This window comes from Gorilla gorilla, chromosome 13 (genome assembly GCF_029281585.2).
Source record: "Gorilla gorilla gorilla isolate KB3781 chromosome 13, NHGRI_mGorGor1-v2.1_pri, whole genome shotgun sequence".
NCBI classification, from domain to species: Eukaryota; Metazoa; Chordata; class Mammalia; order Primates; family Hominidae; genus Gorilla; species Gorilla gorilla.
Window position 1 is genome coordinate 90,102,990 of NC_073237.2, and position 26,524 is coordinate 90,129,513.

At 51.9% G+C, this 26,524-nt stretch overlaps 1 protein-coding gene across 3 annotated transcripts in view; it reads left to right on the forward strand.

Annotated features, from left to right (window-relative positions):
• Positions 1-26,524, forward strand: part of PHF2 (PHD finger protein 2) — a 105,293-nt gene that overhangs the window by 60,389 nt on the left and 18,380 nt on the right. For 2 of the 3 annotated variants that reach the window (XM_031014819.3, XM_031014818.3), the window contains exons 3-12: positions 1,820-1,934; positions 11,018-11,178; positions 14,461-14,602; positions 18,556-18,742; positions 19,789-19,951; positions 21,304-21,391; positions 21,859-21,965; positions 23,514-23,605; positions 24,880-24,969; positions 25,559-25,927. In XM_031014819.3, coding sequence (XP_030870679.3) covers positions 1,820-1,934; positions 11,018-11,178; positions 14,461-14,602; positions 18,556-18,742; positions 19,789-19,951; positions 21,304-21,391; positions 21,859-21,965; positions 23,514-23,605; positions 24,880-24,969; positions 25,559-25,927 — 1,514 coding nt within the window. The remainder of the gene's footprint in view (positions 1-1,819; positions 1,935-11,017; positions 11,179-14,460; positions 14,603-18,555; positions 18,743-19,788; positions 19,952-21,303; positions 21,392-21,858; positions 21,966-23,513; positions 23,606-24,879; positions 24,970-25,558; positions 25,928-26,524) is intronic. The other variant, XM_063696573.1, reaches the window with a different exon arrangement.

Consider the following 26,524-nt stretch of genomic DNA (forward strand, 5'->3'; position numbering starts at 1 on the left):
GGCACCAAGAGGGCAGGAGCATGGGCTGAACTGAGCCTTCTCTGTTGATAGTTATGAAGGCAGATGCATCCACCTCTCCTTCCAAGTTGCTCTGAAGCTGAGCAGCCAGTGTGACAAAGATGGGAGACTTCATCTGCTCGCAGACACTCCCCCTGTGCCTACTGTGTGCTGGGCCCAGTACTGGGCATAGGGGACACACAGGGATGAGCCCAGGGTCTGTTAGGAGCACCAAGCCAGCCTGTGAGTGTGTTCTGCCCGTGAACAAGCACCTACCGCACCAGGTGGCTTTGCCCTGAGAAAAGGCCCAGCAGAGTCTGGAGCAGACACTGTGCATGTGCCAACCTACATCCCACAGCCACCCCACAAGGCCCGTGTGAGCCTTTCTCTAGTAAAGACGAGGCACAGAGCTGTCAAGTAATTTGCCCAAGGTCACACAGCTGGAAGAGGATTGGCCAAAACAGATTTGAACCCTGTTTGTTGCTCATCTGTGCCCGATGCTTCCCTCAGAAGTCCTGGCTTCTGGCCTTGACTCTGTCGGATTTTGCCAAGTTTCCATAATGTCCACTTGAATTGTGGGCAGGGAGATTGAACACAATGCGAAGGTTCTTTGCAAATAAAAGGTCCCAGCCCCACCCAGCCCTTCTCCTTCGTGTTGGTAGCAGATCCTGCTCAGAGACAGGCATTGTCACTGGGTGGTCATTAGCTCCCTTTGTCCCCACAACCACCGAGACTCAGGAGGATGACACATGGCCTTCTAAGGCCCCCATCGCCTGTGCCCCCCACCTTGCCTTTGTCTGTGAAGGAAGGGCACAATACGGGCCCTGCCTGGCTCTGCTCTTGAATTCAGTCCCTTCACTGCTCAAGGGTCAGCCTGTGTCAGACTCAGCCAAGCAGCCCCCGAGGAGGGCATCTCCATGCCCCAGTGGCCTCCCTTACCCCAGCTGCTCTTCTCTGCCTGGTTGAATACAAGGCTGGGAGCTAGGGACTTAGCGGGGTGGAGAGGAAATTGCTTCCCTCCCCTCAGGGACTTGAAGTCCAGTAGAGGTGTGTGTGCGCATAGGGCTTGTGGTCCAGTAGGGGTGTGTGCATGTATATGTACATATGTGTGTGCCTGCATTGTTGCATGGGCGCATAGTCCACTAGGAATGTGTGCACATGTGCTCACATGCACATGTAAAAAGTCCAAGGTGTGTGTACCTCGTGCCCCAGGAGAAGGTGTGACCTGGGCAGTGTGAGGAAGTAGGTGGGGTAGACAGGCCCAGGGTTGGCGGTGGTCAGGGGAGGGCTGGAGTGTGGCCAGCACAGAGGAGCGGGGATGTGCACCACCTGGGGAGGTGGGGAGGAGACGGAACAAGATGGTGGGACCTGACCTGCCCCTGTCTGTGGCTGTGGCAATTGGGGCGATGGAGGTCCCAGTAGCGAGGTGACAGAGTCCAGCTGTGGAAGCCATGGGATGGTGAGGCCAAACCGTGGCTGAGGACCTTTTCAGGAGGTGCCTCTCTGGTGGTCTCTGCAGACTCAGGGCCTGAATGAGGAGGGGTCCTGGGAGACCCCAGCTTCTGGGTCAGGGAATGGAGGACGCTGGTGCCATCCATGGTGAGGTGTGGGATGGGAGAGGACACGAGGTCGAGGTGGGGGGTTGACTCCTCCCTATGTGCGTGGCAGGGTGGGGGTGTCATCAGTCTTGGGAGGTGAGCATGAGCCCAGCAATGCTGGGAGTTGTTAGTAGGCTGGGTGGGCCAAGGTTCTTAGGGGAAGTTGTGGAGCCCTGCTGGGGCTGCGCTGTGTGACCCGACCGTGCTTCCGGTCTCCTCCACAGTAAAGAAGAAGCGGACCTGGCACAAACACGGCCCGGGGCAAGCGCCTGACGTCAAGCCCGTGCAGAATGGCAGCCAGCTCTTCATCAAGGAGCTGCGGAGCCGGACCTTTCCCAGGTAGGCTGGCCTTCCTGTATGCTCCACCACCTGCAGCCAGGGGATGCACACTGTCTCTGTCCCTTGTCCCGCTATCCATCGCTGGGGGTTCCCTCTGCTATCCTTGCTGGAAAGCAGGAAGCAGGAAGCCTGTCTCCTGGAGGCAGCATAGCCTGCACCAGCTCCCTGCAAATGGGCCGACCTCTCCTTCCCTTGGTCAGCACTTCCCTGGGGGTGGGGGACAAGCATTGGTGACCTTTCTCCCGCTGGGTGGAAGGGACCTCTCTCCCAACCTGAATATGCCCAGCACATGCCAGGTACTCTCCTGAGCACTTGGCTCCCAGTCCTTCCTCTGCCCACAAGCATGCTCCCATGGCCCAGGCAGGCGTTGTCCTCATGTCTCCTTCTCAGAGACCCCCAGTGCCCACACTCTTTTTCTGCATGAGGGCAGAGGACAGAATTCTGGCCACAGGAAGGACGCAGCCGGGAGCGGCTCCTGGTGAGAAAGGAGCTGTTTAGGGGAGGCACCTCTGAGCTGCCCTGCAGCCGTTCATGAGCTGGAGTCAGTTTCTGTTTGTCACACAGCCTTTATTTCTCCCTCACTTTTGAAGGATAATCCCGCTGGACACAGAATCCTAAGTTGGCAGGGTTTTTTTCTTTTGACGTTTTAAATTCCAACTCCCTTCTTGCATGTGTGATTTCTAATGCAAAATCCAATGGAACTCTTGTTCTGACCCCTCTCTGGGTAAGGTGTTTTTTTCCTGGCTTCTTTATTTTTTCTTTTCTGACCTTTATTGAGATAAAATACAAATAATACAGTTCACCCATTTAAAGTGTGCAGTTCGGTGGATTTTACTGTATTCACAGATATGTGCACATCACTGATTTTGGGACATTTTCATCACCCCCAAAATAAATCCCATAACCTTTATACATCATCCCTGTCTTCTCATCCCCCCTCCCAGCTGTCTTTAGCAACTACTAATCTACTTTCTTGTTTCTGTAGATTTGCTTCATATAAATGGAGCTCTACAACAAGACTGGCCTCTTTCATTTAGCAGAGTGCGTTCAAGGGTCATCTGTGCTGTGGCATGTGTTAGCACCTCACTCCGTTTTTGAGGCTGAATGATATTTCATCGTATAGATATTCCACATAGGTACTCTGTCTATCCATTCATCAGGTGATGGTCATTTGCGTTGTTTCCACTTTTTGGCTGTTATGAATAATTGTGCCATAAACATTTTTGTACAAGTTTTTATGTGGACATATGCTTTTATTGTTTTAGGAGTGGAATTGCTGGGTCATATTGTAACTCTCTGTTTAACTGTTTGAAGAACTGTCAGACTGTTTTCCAAAGCAGGTTCCCCGTTTTACCTTCCCACCAGCAGGGTATGAGGGTCTCCATTTCTTCACGTCCTCACTAGAACTTGTTATTATCTGACTTAACTTGATTCTAGCCATGTGAGTGGGTATGATCTGGTATCTTATTTTTTGATTTTCATTTCTCTAGTGATTAGTGATGTTGAGCATCTTTTCATGAGCTTGTTGATCCTTGCATATCTTCCTTGGAAAAATGACTATTCAGGTCCTTTGCCCATTTTTAATTTTTTTGCTTTTTTTTTATTATTGAGTTTAAAAGTTTCATATATAGTACATTCTAGATACAAGCCCCATTACCTGATATATGATTTCAAAATACTCTCTCCTATTCTGTGGGTTGTCTTTTTACTTTCTTGATAGTGCCATTTGAAGTAGAAAAGTTTTTAATTTTGATAAAGTCCAATTAATCTATTTTTTTGTTGTTGTGCTTTTGTTGTCATATCTGAGAATCCACTGCCAAATCCAAAGTCATGAAGATTTATTGATATATTTTCTTCTAAGAGTTTTGTAGTTTTAGCACATACAGTTTGTTCTTTGATACATTTTGAGCTTATTTTTGTATATGGTGTGAGGTAAGGATAGAACTTCATTTTTTTTGCATGCAGCTCTTCATTTGTCCCAGTACCATTGGTTGAAAAAACTATTCTTTTGCTAGTAAACAGTCTTGGCACCCTTATCAAACTCAATTGGCCATAGATGTGTTTGTTTCTGATATTCAATTCTATTCCACTAATCTATATCTCTGCTTATGCCAGTACCACACAGTCTTAATTAGTATAGTAATTTATAGTAAGTTTTGAAATCAGGAAGTATAAGTCTTCCAAGTTTGTTCTTTTTTTTTTTTTTTTTGAGACAGAGTCTCACTCTGTCACCCAGGCTGGAGTACAGTAGCACGATCTTGGCTCACTGCAGCCTCCACCTCCTGGGTTCAAGTGATTCTTCTGCTTCAGCCTCCTAAGTAACTGGGACTACAGGCGTGCACTACCACGTCTGGCTAATTTTTTGTAGTTTTAGTAGAGACAGGGTTTCACCATGTTGGCCAGGATGGTCTCAAACTCCTGACCTTGTGATCTGCCCACCTCGGCCTCCCAAAGTGCTGGGATTACAAGCATGAGCCACCATGCCCGGCCAAGTTTGTTTTTCTTTTTCAAGTTTGTTTTGGTCATTCTAGGTCCCTTGTATGTCATATGAATTTTAAGGTCAGCTTGTCAATTTTTACAAGGAAGTCAGCTGGGATTTTGAAAGTAATTGCTTTCAATCTGTAGATCACTCTGCAGGTATTTCCATCTTAACAATGTTAAAACTTCTAAGCTGTGAACATGGTTACTTTTCCATTTATTTTGATCTTTTAAGTTTCTTTCAAGAATTATTTATAGTTTTCAGAGTATAAGTTTTACATTTCCTCTGTTAAATATATTCTGAAGTATTTTATTCTTTTTGGTGCTCTTGTCAATAGAATCGTTTTCTTAATTTTCAGATTGTTCATTGATAGTGTGTAGAAATACAATTGATTTTTATATGTTGATCTTGTATCTTGCAACCCTGCTGAACTAGTTTATTAGTTCTAATAGTTTTTTTTTAGAGGGTTCCTTAGTATTTTATATATACATATGACCATGTCATTTGCAAATTGAGATAGTATGACTTCTTCCTTTCCCATCTAGGTGACCTGTATTTATTTTTCTTACCTAATTGCTCTCCCAAGAACCTCCAATATCACCTTGAATAGAAGTGGCAAGGTGAGGGTGGTCAGGGCCCCACTCAGCACTATCAGCATGCCACACCCAAGGGAGAGCTTCAGTTTCACTAGTCAGAGCTGGATGCAAGAAGGCAGCCCCCACCTCTTGGCATTACTTGCTGCAGACGTAAACTCAGCAACAGGCAGCTGGGGCAGAATGAGAAGTGGAAGTCCTGCTCTCCCAAGAAGAAAGCTCTCTAGCTGGGAGCCGGTGGGGATGAAGCCTGTGTTTTTGGCTGCAGCACTTGGGAGTGGAGTGTCCACCTCTGAGCTCTGAATGTGAATGGAGGGAGCAGTCTTGGTCCAAATATCACAGACTGTTCTTACTGAGTTTTTGGAGATTTTCTTAAATAGATGTTTCTTCATTTGCTGTTTGGTCTTGGGACCATTTCCAGAGGCTCTGAATAATTGTTTTTTAAATAATTTTCAGCATTTCATTGTCATGCTGGAAGTTGACCTCGCTCATCTGACTTCTTTCAAGATATTTGCTTGGTCTTTGGTTTTTTTTGCAGTTCGAATATGATATGCCTAGGTGCAGAATTTTTGGCATTTATCCTCCTTTATGTGGTCTAAGCTTTTTGGATCTTTGGTTTCATGTCTGCCATTAATTTTAGAAAATTCTCAGCCATTATTAATTCAAATAAATATTTATTCTACTGCATTTTCTCTTCCTTTTTATATTCTCAATATGCACATTAGGCTGTTTGTAGTTCTTCTTCTACATTTCTTGGATATTCTGCGCCTCCCCTTGACCCCCACCCACATGCTTCTTTGTTCTGCTTGGATTTCAGGTTGGAAGTTTTTATTGATATAACTTCAAGCTTACTGGTTCTTTTCTTGGCCATGTCTAGTCTACTGATGAGCCCATCAAAGGCATCCTTCATTTTTGCTACTTTTATTATTATTTTTTAATTTGTAGCCTTTCCTTTTGGCTCTGTCTTAATTTCCATTTCTCTGTTTACATTACCCATATGTTCTTACGTGTTGTCAGCTTTTCCCATTAGTGTAGCTAACATACTAATCCTAGTTATTTTAAATTTCCTGTCTGATAATTCAGAAATCTGTGCTATGTCTGAGTCTTGTTCGGATGCTTGCTTTGTCTCTTCAGACTACAGTTTTTCTTGCCATTTAGCAGGCTTTATAATTTCTTGTGAAAGCTGGACACGATGTATTGTGTAATAGGAATTGAGGTAATTAGGATTTAGTGTGAGGTTTTATGTTAATCTGAGTAGGACCTGGGCTGTGTTAAATTTGCTATAGCTCTAGGTGCCAGAGATGTCAGCTTCTTCTAGTTTGTTTGTTTGTTTTTCTCCTGGTTTCTTTGGGTTTTCCTAAGAATTTCATATTAAACTGAGTCTGTGTCTGCAGCTCTCTCAGTTATAGTCAGCTATTATTATACTGATGTATGGTGGTAGGTTTTGGGGAGGGGAAGTGTTCTATAATTTCGGGATTAAATCTCAATTTTGTAGAGTCTCTGGGCTGTGATCATTAGGAGCATTTCTCAGCCTTTTTAATTTTTCTCTCCTTATCTGAGACAGGAAGGTTAGTGGGGGCTGGAGGTCGCCAAATGCTTTCCCCATGTCCAGTAGAGTCTGATACAGGGGAGCAGACTTTTGTTATGGAGAACAACACTCTGGATGTATTTAAAAATAGATTCTATTTCCATCCTTCTGCTGGATTAAGGAGTTTTTAACTCTTAAACTGACCTACACTTAACTTTTGGCAGTTTGACAAAAGTTATCACTTAAGTGTTCCTACAGGTCACTGCCTCCAGCAGCTTCCGCTTCAGGTAAGGCAATCTCAGCTATGATTTTCTGTCTCCTCAGGTTTTGGGTGGTTGGTTGTTTGCCCTATGAGCTCAATTCTCTGATGAATATAAGAAAAGCTGTTGATTTTCTGTTTGTTCAGCCTTTTTCTTGTGGGGAAGAGGGGAGTGACAACATCCAAACTCTTCACATGTTGGAGCTGAAACCAGAAGAACAATTCCACATTATTTTAGCCACCTTATATTCATTGGGTTATCTGTTGTTTTATTGTTGAGTTGTAAGAATTCTTTACATATTCTAGATACTTGTCACTTACCAGACACTTTCTGCCGTTCTGTGTTGTCTTTGTAGTTTCTTGACAGCGTCATTTGAAGCACAAAAGTTTTTAATTTTAGTGAAGTCTAGCCTACCTCTTTTTTCCTTTTATTGCTTGTGCTTTTGGTATCACTGCTGATAAATCATTGCCTAATCCAAGATCTTGAAGATTTATGCCTTTGTTTTCTTCTGTGAGTTTCATAGTTTAAGCTTTTATATTTAGGTCTTTGACTCATTTTGATTGAATTTTTGTCTACTATCTGAGGTAGGAAGAACTTTATTCTTTTGCATATGGATATCAACTTTTCCTAGCAACATTTATGGAAAAGACTGGCCTCTCCCCATTGAACTGTCTTGGCACTCTCATTGAAAAGCAGTTGATTGTGGGTGTAAAGATTTATTTCTGGGCACTTAAGTGTATTCCATTCCTCTGTATATCTTTTCTTATGACAGTACCACCGTCTTGACTGTAGGAGCTTCGTATTGAATTTTGAGGTTGGGAAGGGTCTTCCAGCATTGTTCTTTTAAAAGACTGTTTTGGTCATCTGAGTGCTTTGCATTTTTATTCAGCATTCCAAGTTTAGTTTGTCAATTTCTGCAAAGAAGTCAGCTGAGATTTTGATAGGGATTATATGGAATCTGTAGATTAGTTTTCCATTGTTTCTTGAATCCCACACCTTTCTTCTAAGTTTGATTTCCTTCTTATAGAATTATATCTTTTAGTTATTTCAGCAAAGGCTTATGAAAATATATACTGTCTTGTCTGACAATGACTGTCTTTATTCTTACATGATTCTAATATTCTAAAATGGATCTAAAGTTCTAGAGTGAAAGCTGTTTTTCTTTAATTCTTTGAAAGGTATTTTATTGTCTTTTGACATCTCTTGCTAATGAGACATCTGTTGTTAGTCTAGTTGCTGTTTCTTTATATTGTTTGATGTACTCAGTACATGAGTGTACGATATTGCCTCTAGATGTACATTTGTTTTTGTTTATTCTGCTTAGAACCCAGTAAGCCTCTTTAATTTGGAGAGTCACATGTCAATTCTGAAAAATACTCTGTTTTCTCTTTTAGTAGCATTTCTAAAAATTTTTCTTCAAATTTACTATTTTTTCAGCCATCTACTGTTTAGTGCATCCATTGAGTTTAAAAAATTTTGATCATTGTATTTTTTATTTCTAAAATTTCTATAAATTTCCTTTTCAATGTTGCCTGGTCTTTTTTCTTTTTTGATATATCCCTGTGCCTTGCCGCATCCTCTTGATTTCCTTCTGAATGTGTTGAGTATGTTTATTTTCAAATCTCTTTTCGGTTGTTCTATTATCCTCAGTTCTGGTGATCTCTTTTGACTGGTGTGTCTATTGACTGACCCTCTTGGTGGTTCACCTCCTTCTGTGAGGCATGGTGCTTCAGAGGGGTCACATTCCATTGGGACTAGTATGTCCTTGGCTGCTGTCCACCTACAAGACGGTTTGTGTTTCCCTTTTGCTAAGGTCTTATGGTTTTCACAAGATTAGTTCCAGATCCAGTTTGGGGTTCCCAACCGATGGGTTTATTGCAAGTTTGGAACTCTCACTGCTGGGATGTTGGCATTGGGATTCATCAAGGACAATTTTCTGCCTGTGGCCCAGGTGGATGGGAGGCCTTCACTGTTGCTTTCAGAGCTTCCTTTGCATGGTCTGTATGCCTCGAGCTTCCCACACGGTTGCCTGTACACATTCTTTCTTCTTCCTCACCGTCTAGTCCCCCCTGGTTTATCCTTAACGCTATTCCCATGTGGTCAAAGCCAGTGGACATTCTTCAGTTCTAATCTTAACTGCCCTCTTGGCAAAATTAGGCATTGCAGCCCTCTAGATCCTTGAAGTCCTGTCCTTTGTTGGGGATGGATTTCCTCCCACCTGCCTGCTTCCTGGCCTGTTAACTGCTCTCCTTGAGGATTTTCTGGGGACTCGCTCCACAACCTCTTTAGCTCTTCTGAGCTTGTGGCCTGTCTATCCAACTGGCACATCCCTGGAGAATCTGACAGGTATCTTAGACCACATATGTCCCCAGATCAGATCTGTCCCTGTCCCCAGCTCCTGCCCCTCCACCGTGGGCCCTCTGTAAATGGCCCCGCCTCTGCCCCCACCACTCGCAACAGTCTCCTGGCCGTCCATATTTGCCTCTTCCTGTTCTCTCCCACTTTCTCAGCTATCACCAGACTTACTGATCTCCTGAACCCCCTTGGCCCTTTCCCTGCCCGCTAGTCCAGGCATGGTGCCCTGAGCCTCCTGATGCTCTCTGTGCCCCCACTGTGCCCTGCTGCAGGCCACTGTCTGCACAGCAATGGACAACCCACAGACTACACCACTGCCCTGCTTAGAATTCCAGAGGCTCGGCTGGGCGCGGTGGCTCACGCCTGTAATCCCAGCACTTTGGAAGGCCGGGGTGGGTGGATCACCTGAGGTCAGGAGTTCGAGACCAGCCTGACCAACATGGTGAAATCCCGTCTCTACTAAAAGTACAAAATTAGCCAGGCATGGTGGCACATGCCTGTAATCCCAGCTACTCAGGAGGCTGAGGCAGGAGAATTGCTTAAAACCTGGGAGGCAGAGGTTGCGGTGAGCCAAGATCACGCCATTGCACTCCAGGCTGGGCAACAAGAGAGAAACTCCGTCTCAAAAAAAAAAAAAAAAAAAAAAAATTCCAGCAGCTCCCAGTGCTGCTGGTGTGCAAAGAATTTTGGCGGCTCCCAGTGCTTCTGGTGTGCAGCGGGAGCCCTCCAGCTGCGGCTCCTGTCATTCCCACACCTGCCACTGTCTGTCCGCGTCAGAGGCCTTGGGTGGTGCACTCCTCCCCTCAGCCCTGTCTTGCAGGGTGCTCTTTCCCCTGTTCCCTGCTGTCCTCCTCCCCAGCGCTGCTCACAACTGTGCCCATCCCATAGAAGCATGTCCCCAGGGTCACCAAACAGGCTGTTCTAGCGGGCCCTGTGGACCACAGCTGCCCAGGGGCCTCTCAAGGAGCAGGAGGCAGCCTGGGGTGTGGGCTGGGGCTGAGGGCTCTGGGTCCAGCTGTATGGCCTTGGGCAGACCACACTTCCCCTGGGCCTCATGTCCCTCGGAGGATTCCTAGGGTGTGTCAATGCTCTGCCAAGGTCATTTTTCCCCTTTGCTTGTGGGCCCCTCTCATCTGCCTCTGGCCCTGTGGTGGTGGCCATGTCTAGTAGGGAGCAGGCCAGGACAGGATGCTCTTGTCTGGGTCCTTGGATTGACACTGCATATGCCGTTCATCCTTGCCAGCCAGGGGCCTCCTCCTGGCCCTGCCCCTCTGCTGCTTCCTCTGGGCAGGAATGTGGGGACAGGCTAGGCAGGGCGAGAGAGAGACAGAAGGAGACCTGGTTTTCACCCCGTCCTCTCCACATGGCTTTGTCCAAGGCCTTCCCAATATCAGAGCCGTCTTAGTGGCTCTTGTTCCTGAGCTGTGATTCGGTGGCCCTGCCGTGGGGAGGCACCTAGCCGAGAAGGGGTGCATGGGAGGTGCAGCAGAGGAGCTGCCCCTGTCCTCACCTATGGGTCAGCCCGGGTGCCGGTGGTTGGGGAGCGACCTTGCTCAGGCCCAGGTGCCTCCTGCCTCTCTGTCTTGTTGGGAAGGACAGGCCCTTGTCACCTCTTGACATTTCCATGTGACACGTGAGACCCCATGTCCCTGCTCCCCCAAACAGTGGGGTTCTGGAGTCAGCACGGCATCTGCCCTGGCTGCTCTATGGTCCCATTTGTGGCACCACGGCCAGGCCTCCTCCTGTGGCTGTGGGAGGTGGGTGGCCAGACCCAGGCTCGCCTCTCCAGCGCCGAGGCCCTGTCCACATCTGTCCCGGTGCAGGAGGCCTCGGGCCCAATGTGGCCTCTGACCTGTGCTTCCCTGCAGTGCTGAAGACGTGGTGGCCCGTGTGCCAGGAAGTCAGCTCACGCTGGGCTACATGGAGGAGCACGGCTTCACCGAACCCATCCTCGTCCCTAAGAAAGACGGGCTGGGTCTGGCTGTCCCGGCCCCCACGTTCTATGTCAGTGACGTCGAGAACTACGTGGGTAAGCGCCATCCCCTTCACAGTGCTCTGGGGCTGGAGCTGGGAGTGCTGGGACACCCACCACTGTGCATGCTGTTTCCCCACGCCCTGGCTGTGTCCATGTATGCCGTGAGCAGTGGAGCCTCAAGGCTCACTGTACTCTGTTCCCGGTGCTCTTAGTTCAGACCCTGCGTCCCACTGAGATGACATATGACCTGGCAGGTCCCTTGCCCTCCCAGATACTCTGACTGCAAAGTAGGGGCTGGTCTGGGAGACCCTTTGATTCTGGCAGCTATGAATTGCATTACTGTGGGTGCTACATGACACTGCCATGCCTGGGAGGCCCTGGTGGTGCGGGCCCATGTTCCCATCCTGGCTGCCTGATTAGGGGCCTGGCCTTCCTCATCTGTACCATGACCTGCCCCCACGGCACCAGAATCTCCTCGTCTGGATTCCGTCTGGGTTCTAGCCAGTGCCATTGCCATCAGCAGCGCCCATTTCATGTCCCCTTGCAGCTCCAGAGCTACTGGGGTTAGGTGGGCACTTGTGGGTAGAGGAAGCACCTGTGGGGGTGCCGTTCAAGAGGCAGTGGCAGGGAGAGGCCAGCACACCTAGCAGTGACCCTGACAGGCCAGTGGCCACATGGCCAAGCATGGAGGCCCACATGGTTGCAGGGCTTCAAGGTGCTCATGGGGGATGCCTGGGTGGCCGGCACGAGGAGGAAAAACCCTGAACGGGCAAACCCCCAGGACAGAAGGTGGGCAGGCAGGCACACTGGCCTCTCAGTGCTGGGGCTTCTGAGACAACTGGCCCCACCACTCTGAGGCTCACTCTCTTCCTCTGTGCACCCCTCGTGGGGTGTGTGCTGGAGGTGAAATGAAGTCACCTGTACAAGCCTCTGGGCACATAGGGGCACCCACCAGGAGGCCATCAACAGCAGGGGGCTGGGGCCACAGCTTTTCTCGGGAGCCACATGGCCACCCTGGGGCTACCGAGACTGGGCTCCCAAACTCGTTGTGAAGAGGAAGAGCGAGCACCCTGGTAGCTGTCAGACATCTCGGAAGAGGGGCTAGAAAGTGCTTGTCCCGGGACCTGGGGTGAGGGTATTGGGTGTCCATGCAAAGGGGCTGATTCTGTGGGGTTCTTACTGAGGAGGAGGGCAGGCTGGACATAGTCGGAGCTGTGGCACTAGCTCTGTGGCTGATCCTGCCCTGAGCCGGGATCCAGCCCCTGGTCTCGCCTGTGCTCGGCTTTACCGCAGGTTTGCCTGAGAGGGGGCCATGGCCATCAGGTGGGCTGTTTCTGTCTTGCTGCACAATGCTGGTCAGGCAGCCTTGTGTACCCCAACTGTAATGTTCATGCTTGCCAGGCCAGTGCTCTTTCTCACCTTCCCAGACCCTGGCATGGTGCACACAGGATAATAGCTAATATATAGTGAGGGTCTGCCTAGTGCCAGGCATTTTTCTAAGCTCTTCCCATGTAGGAGCTAATTTCCTCCCTTCCACAGCTCTGAGAGCTGGGTCCTGCCCTGCCACCAAGGCCCTGGGCTCACCTAATCATGCGGGTGGGGCCTGGTTTTTCCCCTGGCCGTGTTCCCTCCACAGCTGTCCCTGCAGAAGCAGGGAGGAGATGGTTCGTCGTTTGTATTGCTTCTATGTCTTTCTTTTTCCTCTTAATTTTTTTTTATGATGGAACTTTTTAAATACACACAAAATTAGAGAAACAGTAAGCCCTCATGCACTCAGCACCAGAAACAAAAGCCACCAGCTTTCAGCCAGTTTTCCATTTCCCCACTTTTTTGTTCTCTTTGTAGTATTTTAAAAGGAATTCTGATCAGGCATGGTAGCTCACGCCTGTAATCCCAGCACTTTAGGAGGCTGAGGTGGGTGGATTTCTTGAGGCCAGGAGTTCGAGACCAGCCTGGCCAACATGGCAAAACCCCGTCTCTACTAAAAATACAGAAATTAGCCAGGTGTGGTGGTGTCACCTGTAGTCCCAGCTCCTCGGGAGGCTGAGGGAGAAGAATCGCCTGAATCCAGGAGGTGGAGGTTGCAGTGAGCCAAGATCGTGCCACTGCACTCCAGCCTGGGCGAAAGAATGAGATTTCATCTCAAAAAAAAAAAAAAAAAAATTCTTTTTGTATACATCATTTTACCCGTAACAATTCTAGTACATAGCTCTAGCAGACAATTTAAAAAATATAAAATCACAATTCCATCATCGCACTCGATAATATTAACAGTAATTCCTTGGTGGCGCGTAAGACCCAGTTTAATTCTTCCCAGTTGCCTCAAAAGTGCCTTTTTACATTTGGCTGTGGAATCCAAATGAGACCCCCACACTGCATTTGGTTTTTATATCCCTGAAGTCTCTTTTCTTCTGACAGCCCCATTTCATTCTATCCTGTTGGTTTGTTGGAGAGAAGGCCATGTTGGTCCTGCAGAATGTCCCACATCCAGGATTTGGTTGCCAGCGTCCCAGTGGTGTTGCTGAGCAGGTCTCTCTGTCCCGGGTGTTTCCTATAAACTCGTGGTTAGAGGCTTGCTTGACTTGCCTTCAGGTTTTTGGTAGGACTCCCTCTGGGTGTGAGTGCTTTCATCTGTGGGGAGGCCTGTTGTGCCTGGCCACACTCTTGCAGTGATGCAGACAAGGCCAGTGGCCCCGGCACCCACCTCATCTGTCCACACTAAACCCCATGGCCTTGCAGTTTGTGTTCAGAGCAGCCATGGAGAACTATTGCAAAGGGTGACTGGCAATTCTGTCCTCCTCCCTCTATCAGTCATGAGTCTTTTATAAAGAAATTTTCCTCCTCAGCTCATCTGGTTATCCTGAACTTTTCTTTGTCAACTACAGAAAAGGCTTTTCCCTTTATCAGTTTGCCAATTCTCAGAGTAATGAATTGGTGCCGTAGAAATGCAGGGGTTTTGATAGCTTAATTTTTAAAATGTAGGTATGTCTCATGAATTACTTGGAACATAACACTAAAATGTATTTGCTGTTCATCTGAAATTCAGGCAGGCCAGGCATCCAGTGTTTTTATTTGCTAATCTGGCCACCGTCGCTGAGGCCTGTGACCTGGCCACCTCACAGCATCACCAGGTCAGAGGAGTGCTCAGAGTTGAGCCAGGGGAAAAGCAGGCGGGTGAAGCTCAACGTTGGCACCTAGAGCCTCTGCATCCAGCCCCTGGCAGCTCCTGCTGTGTGTGAGGGCAGCCAAGAGTGTGTGTCCACTCCACACGTCCTGGCCTCAGGGAGGCTGTGCCACCTTCCCAGGGTGCTCAAGCTCCTCCCACCACCTCCCCAGGGCCAGAGCGGAGTGTGGATGTGACAGATGTCACCAAGCAGAAGGACTGCAAGATGAAGCTGAAGGAGTTTGTGGACTATTACTACAGCACCAACCGCAAGCGGGTCCTCAACGTCACCAACCTCGAGTTCTCTGACACCCGGTGAGTGCTACCACCCTGGGGGTGTGGGGGCTGGGGTTGGGGCAGGGGCGCTGTGCCGTCCTTGGTAGTCGCCTGAGAAGCACAGGTCGAAGGTATCAGAGTCTGGAATACTGCACATGGCACACACTGATTTTTGCTGTTTCTGTCTTTTAAATTTTTTCCTTTTTTCCTTTTTTTTTTTATAAGGCTGGCCCACAGCTGACTGTTTCTCTTTTAAAGTATGAAGGTGACGTATTGAGAACAATTCAAACAAAAATAATGAGCAAAAAGGCAAAGCCTCCTCTGGTCTTGGCCCTGCCCGTCCCACTCCTCAGAGAGAACCATTGGTAACAATGTGTAGTTTTTTCCAGAATGCACACACTCATGACACACTCAGACACATCTATGACACACCCACTTCTGGACACACAACATTCACGCTTACTCATGGACACACCAACACTCAATGACACCCACTCGTGGACACACTCATGACACTCACACTGACTCATGGACACTCCAATGCATGAAACATTCATGACACTGACCCTCACATTCGCTCATGGACATACCCATGACATGCTCACCCATAGATATGTCACACACCTGCAGTCATGACACACACATACCTACTCACAGACACCAACGTGTGGTGCAGTCACACTCATGGACACATTTGTCAACACACTCGTGACAATACACCAACACTCATAGACATACTCATGACACATTCATAGACATGACACACTAGTGGACACATGGATACACATGACACACAGTACTCACCAACACGTGGTACACTCACACTCACGGACACACTCGCCAACACATGACACATTCACAACACACCGACACTCGCCCATGGACGTACTCATGACACATTCATAGACACGACACACTAGCAGACACATGGACACACACTTAGCACTCACCAACACAGGGTACACTCACACATGGACACACTCGCCAACACACCTGTGACACGTTCACAACACACCAACACACTCACATGAGATAGACATGCGATACACCCATGGGCATTCATGGACACACTTGTGGGCACACTCATACACAGACACTGACACACTCAAACACAACAATAGACTCATGACACGCTTATGACACACACATCCCTGACACACTGAGATACTAACTCACTGGCACACTCATACTCCTAACACCCGCATCCCTGGCACAGTTACTAACACCTGCACACACCCGTGTAGACGCCTACACTCACACACATGAGATCCTGCAGGGGCGGCTGCTGTGACCTGCCTCCCTGCTTTCCAGGCAAGGCAGGCCCCACACAGATACACCTTGGTTGGCCCGGTCTCCCTGAGTTCCTGGCACTAGTTGTCGTCAGCCCTGCGGTCACTGGGTGGGGCATCCTCTGTCAGGGCTGACCTACACTAGCCTGGCTTCCTGGTGGCAGAGATGCTGGCCCTGCACTTTGTGGCTCTGACCTTGTTCTCCCCCCAGGCTGTCAGCTCGGGTGTGGTCAGTGCCTGCCCTGGATCCACCCCTCACCCCCTCTCCATCACATCACCTCTGCCCTCCAGCCGGCCCCTGGGAAAGATCCAGAACACTCACTCACCGTAAGGCACGGGTGGCTAAGGATGGCTTTAGTCTTCATCATTTCCGTCATGCCTACTTCCTGAAAGCACATAACACGTGCAAAGGGGCAGGTAGGGAGAAACAAAAGAATTATCTAAAACCAAGAAAGAGAATACAAAACTATGCCAAGAGCCACAAAAAGGTAATATGGTTGTGCATGGTGGCTCATGCCTGTAATCCCAAGACTTTGGGAGGCTGAGGCAGGAGGACCACTTGAGGCCAAGAGTTTGCAACCAGCCTGGGCAACAAAGCAGGATCCTGTCTTTATTTTAAAAATTAAAAAAAAAAAAAAAGGTAATGGGCATTCATTTTGGTTGAGCTTCCTAACAGCAAAGACAAAAAGGGAAATGGAGGGGGTTATGGTACCAGAGAAAGTGGTATGTATTGCTTTGGTACCAAACAACATAACTGAGTCATGTCTCCATCAGCTTAATTTACTGCCCTGCCTGGGTTGAGGGGTTCTTACAGAGAGATGTCTAGGTTATGGAGCTAGGGAGAGATGGTACTTTGGCCTGTGGTTTTCTGTTGGGCCTTTCAGGGCCACCCCTTTGCCTCCTGTTTCCACTGGCCCAGTCCATGGATCATTAGGGGGTTGTTTGCAACTTTTGTTGGGCGCTTACCTACCAGAGCCTTCACATGGGCTTGGGTCGGGTCCATGGAGTGGGCTCTGCTTCATCATTAAGTCTGTCCCCAAGGATGTTGGCCAAGCAGGTAAGGTCAGGCCTGACACCATGGGCTGTCTAGGGTAGCTCTTGGGGCCTGCTGCCTCAGGGGGGCCCACAGTGACCAATGTACCCCCAGACTGGAGAGATGCCTGCTCTGTGGCAGGTCTAGGGTGATGTTCCCACTGCTGGTAATTCAGATACACGTCACATCTGGACTCTTGCTCATGGTGGCCTTGCGTGTCCATGGGGGCTTTGAGGACCTCCCCCCGCCAACTCAGGGAAAGGTGTGGCTTGCACCTAAACAGGCCAAGCAAGGGAAAGAAGGACGTTTGAGGGTGTGGTGGGAGGCAGGGACAGCCTGGCCCCCTGTGGTGTGTGGTGTTTGAAGGACATGGCTGGAGATGGGTCATGAGGGCCCTTGTGGCAGAGAACCCTCTCCTGTGGGCCATGATGTGCCCAGACTGCTGAGGTTTCAGAGGTTGGCAGTGGGTATGAATGGGGGCAATGAGGACTCCTGGAGGATGGAGAAGGGTGCTAGTTTGGAACGTGCTGGAGATGTAAAGGTGAGGTCTGTGACTGAGGCTGGTGGGATTGGGGCGGCAGGACTCTGCTTGTGATTTGTGACAGTCTTGTCCAGGGACAACTTGTCCAGGTTGGTGTGGCCTTCGAGTAGAGACAACAGCACTTGCAGTTGGGATGACAGAGACATGACAGACCCTGTCTTCCTGGAGGCAGCAAGAACTCCCAGATCTGGTTCTTAGTGGCAGCTGAAATGTCACTGCACAGGTGCTGTTGAGCTTGACTTTTTTTTTTTTTTTTTTTTCTGGAGACGGAGTCTCACTCTGTTGCCCATGCTGGAGGGCAGTGGGGTGATTTTGGCTCACTGTAACCTCTGCCTCCTGGGTTCAAGTGATTCTCCTGCCTCAGTCTCCCAAGTAGCTGAGATTACAGGCATGCCACCATGCCCAGCTAGTTTTTATATTTTTAATAGAGACAGTGTTTCACCATGTTGGCCAGGCTGGTCTCGAACACCTGAGTTCATGGTCCGCCCACCTCGGCCTCCCAAAGTGCTGAGATTACAGATGTGAGCCACCGTGCCCAGCCTAGTTTGACATTTTTGATGAAATTTAACACGTTTTATCCAGGACAGTGACATGTCATTGAATCGAAGGCTGCCTCTGCATCTCCCTATCTTCCCTGGATATGAGTTGGCTGGATTTGACAGTGACTTGACGTGGCCAGGGGTCGTGGGCACCCTGTTGTCAGCTCTGGAGAGCAGTGGCTGTTATCCAGGTGACGCCAGAGGTGCCGGGCTGAGTGTGAGAAATGATATCTACTCTTCAGCCCAGTGTGCCACAGCACATGGCACGTGGCCAGTCTGGAAAGACTCGCTTTCCAGTTCCCAGGAAAGGAGGTTCCCTCTCAGGGGTAGATGGTTTTGGGGCCTTCTCATTATCTTCTGGGGGTGGAGGCCAGCATCAGACCCAGTCTCCTGCCAGGGCCACAGCCAGCGCCTGGGCTCATTCCGCCCTCTGTGATCCTGTTTGCTCCTCTGTGAAATGGGAGCTGTGACCCGTGGCCCACAGGTGGTGAGAGAGCGTGGGACGTGCCTCACAGAACATGTTTCCCACTGCAGGGGAAATAAAAAAGGGAGTCCCAGGTTCCCTCACCACCTTCCTCTCCCACCCCCAGAATGTCCAGCTTCGTGGAGCCACCTGACATTGTGAAGAAACTGTCATGGGTAGAAAACTACTGGCCAGATGATGCATTGCTGGCCAAGCCCAAAGTGACCAAGTACTGCCTAATCTGCGTGAAGGACAGTTACACTGACTTCCACATCGACTCTGGGGGCGCCTCTGCCTGGTACCACGTGCTCAAGGTGAGCCACGCCCCTCGGGGCACCTCTGCCTTGCCATGGCCATGACCCATCTGCAGGATTGTCTGCAGTCCCCACAAGCCCTGATTGGCCAGGATGCGACTCCCCAGAGGGCCCCTGGACTGTCCATCCCTGGGACAGGAGGCCTCTGGAGACATCTCTGGGTGGAGGGGCAGGGGTGCATGTGGGACCAGAGAACCACATGTGTGTCTCCTTGTTCTGATGGGATTCAGGCTCGTTAACAATTGGGTGAGGCCACCGGGTGACCATGCACTTAGAGGAGAAAGGGGGGTGTTGCAAAAACATCCTGGAAGACGGGCCAGCCATAGCCAGGGCCCTGCACAGGAGCCAGTGGGCAGGATAGGGGCATCTGAGTGGGCAGGGAAGGCTAGGAGCCTCATCATCGAGGCTGAGAGAGGGAAGCCAGAAGAAAAATGAGATGTAAATAGCAACAGAAACAAAGGAAACCCTAAGCTGTGGGCTCCCCCAGCTGCTAACTGAGCTTCTTCAGACCAGCTGGAGCTGGATCTGGGGGCGGGCAGGTGCACATGCTGATCCCACCTCTGGGAGGCCTTGAGCAAGTCACTGGGGCATCCTCAGAACCTGCCTTGGCCCCATTGCAGTAAGACAGGGGTCTCACTGCTCCTGGTGCAGAACCCCTCCTGGGGCCTGCCATAAGACTGCCTGGGACACAGTGGCATCATTTGACCCAGCCTGAGATCCAAGTGGCTCTCAAGAGTGGAGCTACCTGGAATGCTTTTGACAGTCATTTGCGGCTTTATTTGCAGCCTGGGCACCCACACCATTTGTAGTGCCTTGAAATAATGTAACGTGGGATTATGGGCTTTAGCTCTTAACTGTGCGGAGGGCCCAGCTACCCAGAACCTTCCTAACACACACATTTCTGAATTGCAAAGCACCTGTGCCCTCAGTGTTGCAGGCGGGAGTCGTGGCCTGGGCAGGATACTTTTCACGTTAGGACCTGTCACTTGCACCCCCGACCCCCGCATCCCAGTATGGGCAGCTCTGCCAACAGGCTCTCTTGGCAGGGGGAGAAGACCTTCTATCTCATCAGGCCGGCCTCGGCCAACATCTCCCTGTATGAGCGCTGGCGGTCTGCCTCTAACCACAGCGAGATGTTCTTTGCCGACCAGGTCGACAAATGCTACAAGTGCATCGTCAAGCAGGGCCAGACCCTCTTCATCCCCTCAGGTGAGTGCGGGCAGCTTTGGGGACCATGTCCTAGGGCTTGCCAGCCCTCATCAAGCTTACTGCCCTGTCCCTTGGACCGTGTCCCCACCATGGGGTCTCTTCGGCATCCCTGGCATGCCTGCTCCCTTGTCCTGAGCATATGAAGTGGAAAGGAGGTTGAAACTGGGCAGCTCCCTTGTCCGGAGCTTACCGCCACCCCAGCCCAGTCCCTGCAGAGGGACCAGCAATGGGGATTGTGTTGTCTGGTCAGCATGGGCACTCCTCACCACCGAGGCCACCTTGGAGCTGCGCAGCCAGTCACCCGCCTTCTCATCCTGGCTGGGCTCACTATGACCGAGCCCACGGCTGGAGACCCAGCTCAGAGAGCCTTGTGTGGAGACAGCAGCCACGACATCAGAGCCAGCGAGGGAGGAGGGCGCTAGCTGCTAATTAAGGCAATAGTAGGGGACATTTTGAGTCTGTGCTGAAGGAGAAGGCCCGTCATGAGCCACTGTGTGCCCCTAGATGACGTTAGAACAAATCCCAGACATTCCTCTGTTTCATTAAATATTCCACTATTTCTGAAGGGCTTCCTTTCCTTCTAAGTAACATAGCTGTAATACTGTTGTCACACCTTGAAAAATGAACAATTAACAGCAATTCCCTGGTATCATCAAATAGCCAATTGGTGTTCAGATTTTTAAATTGTTTTATAGGGTTTTTTTTTTTTCATTTTAAATAAGTATCAAACTGAGGCCCTCATATTTTAATGATTTATAAGCCTCAGAATCTTCTGTAATCTCTGGGTCCCTCCTCCCTCCGTTGGCTTCCTCATAGTCGCAGCTATTTAGGAAAGAGTTGTGGATTTCCCAGGGTCTGGCCCAGGCTCTGTCTCCGAGGATAACCTGGGGACCAGTCCCAGCCGCGGTGCAGCTGCCCCAGCCTTGTCTCCTGCTCCTGAGTGTGGTTGGGAGGCCAGGTAGCTGGACACAGACTGGGGCTTCCTCTCTCTGTCTGAATACTGCCCCCTCAAGTGGTCTGAGTGAGTCCCCTCAGCTCTGGGCCTTGGTTTCCCTGTCTGTGCAGGTCTGGACTGACTAGTCTGTGCTGTCTCAGACACAGCCTCTCCCCCGACCCCCTTCCATGGAGGCTGGGGTTGGGCCAGAGCCAGAGAGCTTCTCCCAGGGAGGCCCCAGGCTGCTGGTGAAGCCGCAGAGGTGGACAGGGCACCAAGGTGTAGGCGGGCAGGAGCTGGAGCCTGGGCTGGGCCGGGAAAGGCCTGTGCTGGTCTCCGCCGCTCCCTGGTCTGGAGCCATGAGAAGCCCGTTCACGGGAGCAAGGTGGGGCACCAGCCACTCCTGTCTCTCTCCCAGGCTGGATCTACGCCACACTCACCCCTGTGGACTGCCTGGCCTTCGCGGGACATTTCCTCCACAGCCTGAGCGTGGAGATGCAGATGAGGTAGTGCCTGCCGCGTTGTCTGCCCTCGGGCTCCGCAGAGCAGCGTCCTCCCTCTAGCTGGGTCGGTGCTGGATGCCTTGGGCTGAGTCCTGGCACAGCCCGCCTGTGGGTGGCCTGGACATGACCATCAGCCTCGGTGGGCCTCTTTGTGATGTGGAGGGAGGGAGGAGGTGGGCCCTGGGTTCATGCAGGCCGGCTCCTCAAGGGACCTGGCTGCTGGATGGTTGTAGTTGCCCTTGGTGGGGTTGGGGTTGCTTAAAAGGCTGCTGCCTTCTCTTCTTGGGCACTGACAGAACTCTCATGGGCCCCGAGGTCTGCAGCCACCAGGGCAGTTGTCCCCTGGTCCTCCTCAGCTATGCAGGGCCCAGTGGGGAGGCCTGAGCTGGTGTGTCTGGGGCCTGGATTGATGCCCAGTGTCGCCTGCTTGATGGTCAGTGCACTGAGAACTGCTCTTTGGTGGCTTCTAGAGCATATGAAGTGGAAAGGAGGTTGAAACTGGGCAGCCTGACTCAGTTTCCCAACTTTGAAACTGCATGCTGGTACATGGGGAAGCACCTGCTGGAGGCATTCAAAGGTACTGGTCACTCCGGGGTGGGCGTCCAAGCCTGGGGCTCTTGGCTGTGGGGGCAGCCAGACCTGGTCAGGGCTGACTGTCTGGGTGTGAGTGCCGCCTTCCTGTGGCCTGAGCAAGTCCTCTTGGGACTCAGACCCCTGGGGCTCAGTTTCCCCATCTGTATAACGCAGAACTAGATTGAACAGGCTGGGCCTCTCCTTCCGATTGGACTGTCCCTTGTTTTAGAACGAACACTGGGCTGTGGGTTGAGAGGGGCGAGTGTGCGTGGCCTCAGTGCAGGTATCAGTCACACCTGCTCCACCCTCCACACTTGCCTCCATTGGGAAGGTGGAGCCCTGGCTCTGTCACCAGCTGAGGAGTGGGTGCGAGTGGGCTCTGGGTCCCCTTAGGCTCCCTCAGGGGCCTGGCAACTGGACTGTGAGGCAGGCTTGTGGCTCGGTGGCCCTCTGTGGATGCACTTTGGCATCCCCGGGCCACCCTTTTCTGTCCCAGGTCCTGCCTGGCCACACCCTCAGAGATGAGAGCAGGTGGCTCCTGCCAGCCACCACCCTGTCCAGGCCTCCAGACTGCCCAGCAGCGTGAGGGAGCCTGCAGGAGAGTTTGCATTTATGCGTGATTTCCTTTCTCAGTGTGGTTGCTCTTAGTTGCTCTTTTTTGGTTCTAATAACAGCCAAGAGCTCTTTTATGAGACCCTTTGTACTCTGGCCCTAGTTTGAGAAGGTAAAATGGTCCTTAGTCATGGCTGGCCAGGTTTTGGTAAGATTTTCCCACTGTTCCCCAAATGTGGAGCCCTGAGCTTGACTCTGGCAGAAGGAAGTGCCCAAGATGGGAGTCTAACCCTGCCCTCAGGGGACTGGTGCCAGGGAGGCAGGGATCAGGGCAGCACCTGGGAAGCCACCCCACAGGGCCAGCCTGACTACTGGCCAGCTAGGCCACTGTGGCCATATCCTCTCTGCCTGGCCCTCCCTCTCTGAGTGGACAACAGTTCAGTTGGCCCCCAGGACTGAGAGGACCCAGGGAGCTGCCATGGTCCTGGTGCGTCAGAGCCCTGGAGCCCTGGAGCCCTCTTCAATGGGAAGAGGGAGGGGAGGCCCACAGCAGGAGCACACCTCCCAGCTGAAATGTGGTTGGTCCCTACACTGTGCTAAGGGGCGCCATGAGGTGGGAAGAGATGCTTGGGGATGCCTGTTGTGGGCCCATGGACAGCCTGTGGCCTGGGTCCTGGCATGACTGTGTCCCCTTGCTCAGGCAGGGCTGGGGTATTGGGCAGAGTGAGGAGAGCCAGGCAGCCTGTGTTAGGGGCCTGGAGGGTGAGACAGTGGGAGGATGGTGGGAGGGTCAATCTTTGCTCAAGCAGGGCAGGCCACCAGGAGGATGGGCACCCCCAGGTTCCAAGAGGAACTGTTGGCAGTTGAGCTGGTGGCCATGGGCGGAGGGAGACCTCTGGAAGGCTGGACCTGGCATCCCCCGGTCTGGCTATGTGGCTGGGCATGAAGGCACCTGTGGGCAGCGGGCACCCACCCACCTCACCCAGTGTCTCCTTCCCAGGCTCTCACAAATCTGGGAAGCAGCTGCCCCCTCATCTAGTCCAAGGAGCTAAAATTCTCAATGGTGCTTTCCGATCGTGGACGAAGAAGCAGGTAGGAATCATGTCACAAATGCCCTAGGGTAGGAGAGCAGTGACAGGCGGGAGGACCTCCCCGGAGACCCAGCAGCAATGTCCAGGACTTGTCCTGCTTCAGTGAGATCCAGCCTGGGAAGGACGGTGGTGCTCCCCTGCCTGGCTTGGCCCGGGGTGTGCCTTTGCCCCAGACACCCCATGGGTCCGTCCCCTGCTGTCCACTGATTGGGCCACCTGAGGGCTGGGGGAGGACAGATGTAGATGCAGAGCCCCCTCCATCAGGGGCTCACAGCTTAGTCACAAGTTGGTGGGAGGAGGGTGAGCAGGTGCTGGTGTGTCCTGGGAGGAAGGTGGGTCTGTGGGTGGGGGACAGATGGCCTATGGTGGGATGACACTGTGTGAGCACAGAAAGGCCTGGAACCTGGTGGGGGCAGGGAAGGACTGGGGGAGTGGCTGGCCCCAGGACAGGGAGTGCTGGGGATACCCTGTCGGCTCCTCCTGGCTGGCCCTGGCATCAGCTCAGAAGCTAAGCTGCCTGATTGCGGGTGCAGCACCCCAGCCACCTTGCTCTGTGACCCGGGCAGCCCTTCCCTGTGACTCTTCCCGATGACCATCCTGTGCGCGCCCCCACAGAAGCCACTTACTGTGTTGCTTAGCATCTTCCCTTGGTTTTTGCTACAGAAGGGAGGGGAAGGTCTGGCTCAGCCTCGAGCACCCTCTGGGACAGTGTTTCCTGCTGGGGCTCATTGTGCAGAGGTACTATGCCCGCTCTTGAGGGAGGAGGACCCTCTCCCAGGCCGGAGAAGGCCAGTGGAGATTTACAGGAAGCCTTCAGGGAATACAGGCTGCAGGGAATACCATGTGTAGCCTGCCTTTCTCATGGGTGGGCCAGGCAGGAGAGGCAGCCAGTGCGCTCCCAGGGCCATCCTGCAGCCACCACCTCCGTCAGGCCTCAAGGCCCAGGGCAGTCCAGGGCGCCCCTGCCACCTCACCTTAGCCGTGTGGCTGGGTGGAGTGGCCTCTGACCAGGAAGAAGGGATGGGACCCATGTCCATTCCATAGCCTGCTGGTGGTGGCTCAGGCAAGCTTGTCCTCTCTGGTACTTGGTTTGTCCGCCTATTGATGGGGGCTCACAGCAGAGACCTCTTGCCAGGGCAGAGTTTGGCTCGGAAGCCCCTCGCCTCATGCTCATCTGAGTGGCTTGGCAGTCAGGCGACAGCCTGCAAGAATGCAGGGGTAAGTCAGGGCCACGGGAGGTGTCTGGTGCTGACCCTGGGTCCGGTTGTCCTGCAGGCTTTGGCAGAGCATGAGGACGAGCTCCCGGAGCACTTCAAACCTTCACAGCTAATCAAAGACCTGGCCAAAGAGATCCGGCTCAGTGAGGTGGGGCCGTGTCCAGGTGCTGGGCTGGACCCCTGGGGATTGGGGAGGGCCCACCTGTCTTTCTCCGGGTCCAGGGGCCAGCCTAACACAGAGCTGCCAGGTCTGGGAAGGCCAGTGCCCCAGATGGTCCTCCTTGCACTTTCCTGGGCAAGCTTGCCTTTGTGAGGGCTCAGGGTCCTAGGTCTCTGGCTGGGTCTGTGTCCTGGTGTGAGTGTGTAGGGACTGAGAAATGGCACCAGCCTCTCTGAAACTCCCATGGGGAGGGCACTCTGTGGGAGGAGCCCGACTCAGACCCTGCAGTCCCAGCTTGTGTGTTCCTGGATGAGCCCTCAGCCACTGTGCTGGGGTAGGACAGAAGAGCCTTGGGGAGAGCAGGTGACTCACGGCATGTGGCAGGTGTGAGTGTGTCACACAATAGCATGGGTTGGGTGTGAGTGTGTCACATGATGGTGTGGGGTAGCTGAGCCTTTCTGGGCTGATAGCTCCCCGCCAGCCTGGCAGTGAGTGTCTCCAGCATCCTGGTGTGTGGACCGTCCTGGGCCACAGTTTGGCAGAAGCAGCATGTGACCCTCTCCTTTCTGTATCCCAGAATGCCTCCAAAGCCGTCCGACCGGAAGTGAATACTGTCGCCTCGTCAGATGAGGTGTGTGACGGGGACCGGGAGAAGGAGGAGCCCCCGTCTCCCATTGAGGCCACGCCGCCTCAATCCCTCCTGGAGAAAGTGTCCAAAAAAAAGACTCCCAAAACTGTGAAGATGCCCAAGCCGTCCAAAATCCCCAAGCCCCCAAAGCCCCCTAAGCCCCCAAGGCCCCCAAAAACGCTGAAGCTCAACGATGGAGGCAAGAAGAAAGGGAAGAAGTCCCGGGAGTCAGCCTCACCCACCATCCCCAACCTGGACCTGCTCGAAGCCCACACCAAGGAGGCACTGACCAAGATGGAGCCGCCCAAGAAGGGCAAGGTGGGACCCCCTCACCCTGACTCCCCACCTTATCACCAGAGGTGCTGCAGCATCTCTTGTGGGCCAGTCCCATGGAGATAGCTAGGGCCCATTGTCCTTGTTCCCCAGGGGCCCCTGAGAAGATGTGGGGGTCTGGGCTCTTGCTGTGGGCTTGTATGCCCAGAAGATGCACTTCCTTGCCTGGTCCTGACCCAGTCCTGCAGCATCCAGGCCCAGACCCCCCAGAGTGGACAGGCTGTGCCCGACAAGCCACAGAGCAGTGGGCCTGAAGAGGGGCCCTCACTGTGGAAGGCAACACAATGTGTGTGTGCTGTGGCAGAGGTGGCACCCAAGAGGGCCACCTGGTGGAGGAGGCATGGTGGTTTTCCAGGAGGGGATGTCTAGTTTAGGTTTCCTAGCCAGATGAGCAGTTGCCAGGGGACAAAGAAGCCCTGGGTCCTCCCTGGGGCCAAGACATTGAGGTTGAAACCTGAAGGTAGATGAGGTGTCTGTGCAGAAACAACAGGGAGAATGCCATTGGAGGGGAGGGGGTTCAGGGGTGAGGACAAGAGCAGGGTTGCCCTGATAGTCTGAGCCCCTGTGGACAGTGAAGAGATG